This window comes from Epinephelus lanceolatus, chromosome 14 (assembly GCF_041903045.1).
Source record: "Epinephelus lanceolatus isolate andai-2023 chromosome 14, ASM4190304v1, whole genome shotgun sequence".
Taxonomy (NCBI): domain Eukaryota; kingdom Metazoa; phylum Chordata; class Actinopteri; order Perciformes; family Serranidae; genus Epinephelus; species Epinephelus lanceolatus.
The window spans coordinates 22,836,065-22,844,635 of record NC_135747.1 but is presented as its reverse complement, the minus strand read 5'-3'; the positions used below and the strand labels follow the sequence as shown (position 1 = coordinate 22,844,635).

The 8,571-nt window shown below is 38.3% G+C and overlaps 1 protein-coding gene across 2 annotated transcripts in view; it reads left to right on the top strand.

Annotated features, from left to right (window-relative positions):
* The first annotated feature begins 2,836 nt into the window (after window positions 1-2,836).
* The window catches only part of stk39 (serine threonine kinase 39), a 34,443-nt gene continuing 28,708 nt past the window's right edge, over window positions 2,837-8,571 (top strand). The window contains exons 1-4 of one of the 2 annotated variants that reach the window (XM_033618230.2): window positions 2,837-3,122; window positions 5,314-5,426; window positions 5,835-5,943; window positions 7,423-7,561. In XM_033618230.2, coding sequence (XP_033474121.2) covers window positions 3,017-3,122; window positions 5,314-5,426; window positions 5,835-5,943; window positions 7,423-7,561 — 467 coding nt within the window. In that variant the 5' untranslated portion in view covers window positions 2,837-3,016. The remainder of the gene's footprint in view (window positions 3,123-5,313; window positions 5,427-5,834; window positions 5,944-7,422; window positions 7,562-8,571) is intronic. The other variant, XM_033618231.2, reaches the window with a different exon arrangement.

Here is an 8,571-nt window from a genome sequence, read left to right as displayed (position 1 = left end):
AAAATGAATTGAAATAAAATAAAAATAAAAATTGAAATAAAAATAAAATAAATAAAATAAAATAATAATGATAAATAGATAAATAAATTATTATTGTAATATCTTGTCCAACCATTTATTAGCTTAGTTAAGTGTACTTGCACACACATGTATAGAAAATACAGGGAAAAGAAATTGAAAGTTAAAACATTGTGCAGGAGAGGTTAGAAGCCAAAAAATGACGAGATACCTCAAGATACCTCTCCTATTAAATAACAACAGTCATACATTAAAAAAGCCTAAAGCATAATGCATAAAAACAAAGATTGAGTTCCAGACGAAGAAAAGATGTACAATTTACAAAAAACATAAACAAATTGCAAACAAATTAATGAGGTGTTAGGAGTCTTTGCAAATTAGAGTCCTTTTTGAATGTTATCAATGAAACCTTAAAGTTAAATGGAAACCTCTTTAAAACAGTTTTAACAAAACTGAATGTCATAACCTTCATGAAGTTAGTATTTATTGCATGGTTGTTGTATTAAACTGCATTACTTTTAGCCCGGTGTAAACAAGCAACTCAGTGCAGGCCATATGAAATATATTCTACATGAGCAAAATACAAAACATAAACCAAAGAATACACAAGACATTGTTACGCTTTATAAATGCTGTATGCCTCTATAATACAAAATAATTACATAATTAATACACAACAGCTAAATGTTAATTAGTCAGCTCTTATAATAGATAGGGCCTACTGTCTTCGCTGTCTTTCTGCTAGAGGGTAGCCCAGGCTATATCTGTGCATTCTGTAATATAATAGTAGACAGACAATATATCTATTTATATAAAAAATAATCACCCTCTCAGGGTGGTATCTGTATCATCCTCAAGCTTGGGTCCTCTACCAGAGGCCTGGGAGTTTGAGTGTTCTGCACAGTATCTTAGTTGTTCCTAGGACTGCACACTTCTGGTCTGAGGCTTCAGGTGTTGTTCCTGGAATCTGCCGGAGCCACTCTCCCAGTTTGTGGGTCACTGCTCTGAGTGCTCCGACTACCACAAGGACTACGTCAGCTTTGACCTTCCATATCTGTTCCAGCTGTTCTTTCAACCCTCAATACTTCTCCACCTTTTCATGTTCCTTCTTCCTGATGTTGCCAGATCGCCACATCTACCACCACTGCCCTCTTCTGGTGTTTGTCAACCACCACTATGTCCGGTTGGTTAGCCAGCAGCTGTTTGTCAATCTGGAAGCTGAAGTCCCACAGGATCTTAGCCCTGTTGGTGGTGTGTCCCATCAGGCTTTGGGTACTTAAAGTCCATATTGGGTACAGATGTTCCTGTGCATCTGGTTGTGCCTCTCCATGTACGCTGATCCTGCCTGCATCTTACACCCTGCCACTATGTGCTGGACTGTCTCAGGGCCATCTTTGCACAGCCTGCACCTTGGGTCTGATCTGTTGTGGGAGACCCTGGCCTCTAGGGCCCTTGTGCTTAGGGCCTGTACTTGTGCTGTGATGATTAGCATTCTCCAGCCACTGGTAGGTCTTCTTGATATCAGCCACTTCCTCTATCTGACAGGCTTGTCCCTCCATGTTGCTTGCTCCTCCACCTTTTTGCCCTCATCAGGTTTCTGTTGTCTGAGGCACTCACTCAGCAGCTCGTCCTTTGGGGCCATCTTCTTGATGTATTCCTTGATTTTGGATGTTTCATCTTGGATAGTGGCTCTGATGCTCACTAGTCCTCGACCTCCCTCTTTCCACTTAGCCTCAGGGTGCTGGACTTGGGATAGTAGATATATTTTTACAATATAATATAATATAATATATAGATTAACTGGCTGATCATCCATTTTTTTTGTTTGTTTTATTTTATTTGTTTTGTTTTTTGTCCTTCAGACAGTCCAGATCACATGGATATATAATATAGAGAATGTTTGGTGTTTTGTAAATAGTAAAGTAAGTAGTCAAGTTAGTCTTAATTAGTTCCAACTCCTTAACGCCATATAAAGTAAATTCTATGAGTCTTTTATAATCTGACAAACTCAATTAGTTTAGCTTGACTTCAAAAAACCTAATTAATTTGAATCAACTTAATATTTATCCAAATATGTGTTAATATTAAGTGGTCAAACTATTTTATTTATTTAAGATAATCTTATTTATTTGTTTGAATTCCACTCAACTGAAAAATGTCCAAAAATGTTTTTGAGTTTGACCAACTTCTTGAAATAAGCTGTCAACTGACTAAAACACGTTAATGAAACAAACTTAATGTTTTTTGTACTGAAAAACTTGGCACTTGACTTATTGGCAGACAACTAGGGAATGTTTGGTGTTTTTACTTGAATAATTAGTCGATTAATCGATTGCTGCTGTAATCTTATGTCCATCGATTACTAGTTTAAGCTCTACTTACAAATTATTATGCATGTTCAGTTCTTCAGCATGGAGCAATGGTGACTACTGTGTCCCTCAGCCTTCATACACAATATAAAGATGTGGTGGCGCCATCTACTGGCCAGTGTTAACAACATCACTTGCAGTTTTGAATACATGTGACATATCAAATCGTCACACATACGTACTGTCTCACACAAAGCAACTGCCAAATCCTTCTTCCTATTAGTAATCAAACAACGAAGGCAGTATTTAACAGTTATTTAATGCATTAAAAAAACATAATTAATTAAAGATTTAGATAACAGCGTTTTGAACTGTCTAGTAGTCTCCTAAAATGACTAATAGTGATTTTAATCAATGTCTTCCTGTGTGTATTGAACCATTGTGTACTCAACTGGCATGTCACTGAAAAGTGTGCGCGCGCGCGTGTGAGTTAGTGCGCGCGCATGTGTGCGGTCCGTTATTTTCCGGGTTGTGTCTCCTCGCTGGCGGTAGTTGCTCTGCTGCAGCCGCCAGCTGACATTTGTACTGAGGAGGTGAGGTCAAATTTGACTGTCTCTCTCTCCCTCTCGGTGTGTGTCTGTCTGTCTGCCACAGAGGCTGCTAACAAGCGCAGAATCATCATCATCATCATGGCGGATCAAGGCGAATCTCCGGCTCCGGTCCTCCACCCGCAACCAGCGCTGACAACCAGCTGGCCAATTACCAGGGAGTCGTACGAGCTGCAGGAAGTCATAGGTTAGTACCCGGGGATGTGATGAACGCTGTATATTATCATGGAAAGGCACGCGGCGGCCGGTTATCAGCTGTGGATGACGATGAGGGGCCTACCGGCTTTTCCATATGCAGTAGCCTCCTGCAATGCTTTGCAATGCGGATGTTAACAGGCACGTTTTACAGACTACCGGTCTACAGCTGTGTTTGGTGACCCTGATGGAGCCCAGTGAGTTGAAATGCAGGTTACTGAGCCGGGTTTGAAATGTCACTTTGCCCAAGTGCGCTCGGATCATAGAGCCCCACTCTGGCAATGCCAGTTTATGGCACGTGTCCAGTTTATTAGTCATTACTAAAATCACAGTTGCTGTGGCTGTGTAAAACCCACACTGTGTTATTTCACTGGCGTTATCTGTGATGGCACGGAAACAGAATTAGATAGCCTGTCATCTCAAGTTGGCAATGTTTCAAATGTCAAATATACACAGTGATAAAAACAGCTTATATTAATATTCGTGATAATAATAGTAGTTAGGATAATAGTGGTAATAGTAGGTCTTATAGCACTGTTACTTTTAACCACACTAAAACTTTGAGTTACACAAAATAAAAATTGAGAGACTGAATTCCCAGCAAGGCTGTAACTACAGTATTAGTTACATTATTTCTGTTATTGATTACTCTATTAACTACTTTTCCATGTATCATTTAGTCTGTTAAATGTTAGAAAAGAATGAAAAATGTCCATCATGTTTATGGGAGCGATGTCTTAACACCCTTTTCATATCAGACCAACTGTATAAAGTAATATTTTTTTGCTTAATGACTTAAACAATTACCTCACACTCTAAAAAAGAACCCACTGGTTCAACTTAAAAAAAATAAGGCCTCATAAAGTAAATTTAATTAGTCTTTTATAATCTAACCAACTCAGTTAGCTTTGTACAACCATTATGATTTGCTTTGACCTTAAAAAAAGAAACTTCATTAAGTTGAATCAACTTAATATTCATCCAAAAGTTGTGTTGATATTTAGTGGTCAAACTATTTTATTTATTTAAGATATTCTTACTTATTTATTTTAATTCCATCCAACTGAAAAATGTCAAACATTTTTTTGTGTTTGACCAACTTCTTGAAATAAGCTGTAAACTGACTGAAACACATTAATGTAACAAACTTAATGTTGTTTTACACTGAAAAACGTATTTATTTTAAGTGTTATCCACTAATGGCATGAAAAATTTTTTAGAGCGTAATAGTTGGCGATTGATTATTTAAGTGCTTACTCTCACAATAGCTATGGGTCAAAGGCAGTGAACTTATACATGCTCAGTCATTTGTTAAGTCTTGTTTATATACGTAACTAGAATAAAAACATTTGACACCATGTGTTTTATGAATGTTGTTCTGATTAACCTTGTGGTTATGTGTCTTCCTGTACTATTACATGAGAGACTGTGGATATGCCTGTTGTAGATTTGTAAAATAGTTATATGTACCGTCAGTTTTCTTCCTTTAATTTAACTTTTTTCAGAGTTTAAAAAAGTGATGTCTCCCAGCATCAGTCGCAGAATGCTCATTTTCAGTTCTGCCATGAATCAGTTAAATTTAGTAGTTTCAATTACTAAATTCAACAACAATTAAAATCTTAAACAGACTGAAAAAGAGCAAAAGGAAGTCGCCTGAATATTTTTGGCACAAGCATGCACTGTGTAGATGAGCTGACAAGTCCTATCATCGCTGATAAGGAGTAGCACCACAGCTGTTTGCTGCTGACTGTGATGAGTTAGTGAGACCCCCCCCCCTCCCCCTCTGTTGTCACAATCAACTGGTAATCCGTCAGATCTCATGTGTTCTCTCCTTCTCCTTATCTGCCACTAACAGTTGGAAAGCAATATGCTGTGTGTCGCAGCTCCTTGGTGTGAACAACTTCACCACTCCAGCGTGGCCTGATTTGTAATGAACTGAGTAAACAACACATCACGTTTGAAAAAAGGAGCTCTCTAGTGAAAATCAGCTCATGTCCGCCAGCACGCATGAAAGATGAATACTATAACATAGACATAAAACCTGAGTAACAGAAGGCCAAAATGAACACCACAAAGCCACAGAGTTCTGCTGTATTTCAGTGTTGTCTTCCAGCTGTGTGCGCTTTGAGACACTCTTTGCTCCTGTCCACTTTGTCATCGCTCTGTTGTGGCTGTGATTCCAGGCAGCGGGGCCACAGCTGTGGTGCAGGCAGCCCTCTGTACCCCCAAACAGGAGCGCGTTGCCATAAAGAGAATAAACCTGGAAAAATGCCAGACCAGCATGGATGAGCTATTGGTGAGCACAATAAATACGGGCTTATTTTCTAAGTGTGTGTGCACAGAGTGTGTTTGAACCACTATGCTGTAGTACTACTTTCCCTCTGAACCATATTATTATTGTTCTGTGTGAGCCTGAATAACGGTAATCATTAATGCACCTAAGAGGCTGTAATACTGAATCATTTGCTGTAAGGTTGTAAAAACTGAGATATATGTCAGTTCCTGTTACTATTACATGCTTACTTAATAAAGAAAATGTGACACAAAATACTGATTCAAAAATAATTTTATTGCTGCCATAAGAACTGCATGCTTAGCAATGGTCTGTTTTGCAAAGCTCTTCACAAATAACACACCATGTCATCAACAAAGCCACGTGATAAAACTTGAAATGTCACATGCTGTCGTTTCTCTCTCACAATAGAAAGAAATCCAAGCGATGAGCCAGTGCAACCATCCCAACGTTGTCTCCTACTACACCTCCTTTGTGGTGAAGGATGAGCTTTGGTTAGTCATGAAGCTTCTGAGTGGAGGTAAGCTTCAGCTGCTGGGCTACGTGGAACCAGATCCCCAACATCTAGGTTGATAATACAGTCAGAGAAAGTGATGATGCTTCATGTTTGTGCTTCGATCTGACAGCTGCCTGGGTTATAACTCACTTATACTGTAGACGCAAGTGAAAAATAGTGCAGCTGTACAGCTAATTGTCTAGTGATTACATTAGTTAGCATCATATATTTAAAGGGACAGGTCACACCAAATTCAAAAATACATATTTTTCCTTGTACCTGTCGTGCTATTTACCAGTCTAAATTGTTTTAGTGTAAGTTGCCAAGTGTTGGAGATATTGGCTGTGGAGATGTCTGCTTTTCTTGAATATAATGGAACTAGATGGCACTCAGCTTGTGGTGGTCAAAGTTCCAAGAAATACATTTGAATAACTCAACAGCAATATCTCTTTGCAGACATCACGACCAGGTTACTCAAGATAATCCACAGACCTTGTTGTGAGCAGTTTCACATAGGGACTATTTTCTCTACACCCACCATGGGTATTACAGAGCAGAAGGAAGCTTTCATCTATTCATAGACGAGGGACTCGAGCTTGTGACAGTGCAAGATGTAAACTTTAATGGCGTCCATGGCTGAGCTGTAACAGTAGCTACCTCAGTGCTGCTAAGTGAGCTAGCAGTATTTGCACACTTCCTTCTGCTTGGTGATTCGATTGGTGGGTGTAGTTTGGTAGGAAGAAAATAGTTCCTACATGAAACTGCTCACAACAGGAACTGTGGATTATCTTCAGTAACCAGGTCATGATTTCTGTAAAGAGACATTGCTGTGCAGATGTATTTTTTGGCGCTGTAAGCACCACAGAGTGAATGACATCTAGTTCCATTATATTCAAGAGAAGGCAGACATCTCTACGGCTGATACCACCAACACTCGGCAACTCACACCAAAACAATCTAGACTGATAAATAGCACTACAGGTCAGAGGAAAATATGTTTTTGATTTTTTGATCAACTGTCCCTTTAATCTGTATTTATATCAAGTATGCAAACGCGACAGCTGGCAAGAAATAACTGTCAAAATGCATGCATAAAATGATCAATAAAAGCGATCTAATCAGCATTTCAACCACTATTTCTCATTATGTATGTTTGAAAAAAATGAATGTAAATCCCTTAAAAGTATTCTTTCAGCACAGTATTTTGGGATGGCTTTATTACAATCATTAGGCAGCAGTTGCAACTGTTGGTTGGATGCTATTATAAACAGCTTACGGCGCTCACTTCTGAGGGAATTACAGCAGTGAAGTTACTCACTATAATGTACTGCCTGCTGCATTTTACTGTTTAAGGGACAACAAGCAATTAACAGACACTGAAGTAATTTGCGCCTGGATATTGATCACGTAATGACTCAGTGTAACGCTACAGCTGATTTGTGTTTTTCATTAATGTGTGAAATATTAACTGAATGTTTCTGTGTTTTCGTGGTGTCTTTCAAGGCTCTATGCTGGATATAATTAAGCACACAAACAAAGAGGACCACAGAAATCGAGCGCTAGATGAGCCAATTATTGCTACCATACTAAAAGAAGTCCTGGAGGGCCTGGACTATCTGCACAGAAATGGACAGATTCACAGGTAATACTTTAACATTTTAACTAGTTTTTTTTTTCTGACATGTGCTGTTTTTATTTTGCTTTCTGAGTTGTTTATGATCAGAATTAAGAAACGGGTTGTAAAAGAAACTAGCAGTGACAATCCCAGTTGAAATTGTACAAATGTAAAATGGCAGTTTATTAATAGCACCTTACAGACACAAGGTAAGTCAAAGTGCTTTACAGGAGCATAAAAATACATTAAACATAAGACATGAAGACAACATTAAAATTGCATTTTAAAGACTAAAAGAAGTGGGAACAAGTAGATAAATAGTTAGAGATTAGGAAAAAATGCATCAAAAAAAAAAAAGAAAAACATGAAGCAAAAGCAAGCAAATAAATAGTCATGCATTAAAAATAAGTCATATATCTACTTTACTGGGAAGTAGTGGTAAATGATAATGTCTTAAGTCCTGATTTAACTGAGCTGACAGTTTTTGCAGACCTTCACAAAGCTTGTTCCACAGGTGGGGAGCACAGAAACTAAAAGCAGCTTCACCTTACTTTGTTTTGATCCTGGGAACACTGAGTCAACCTGTCTCACATGACCCGAGGGGTCAGGACGTTTCATAGCATACAAGCAGATCAGAGATGTATTTAATGCTTTATAGAAAAGTAATAAGATTTTAAGATCTATCCTTTGACTCACAGGAAGCCAGCAATGATACAAGGAACTGTGTATTGTGCTGCACTGTCTTGGTGTTACTCTGGCAGCAGCGTTCAGGACAAGCTGCAGCTGTCTGATTGATTTTTTTTACTAAGACCTGTGAAGGCACCATTGAAATAGTCGAGTCTGCTAAAAAATAAATGCATGAACAAGTTTCTTTCTGTATCTTGTTGAGACAGAAATCCTTTAAGTCTTGCTGTGTTTTTAAGTGGTAATCGGCTGATTCGTAATTGTTCTAATGTGGCTGTTTAAATTCAGGTCAGAGTCTTTGACTTACATAAAATAAACAACATTCATAAAATGTATGATCATATAAAATGTTG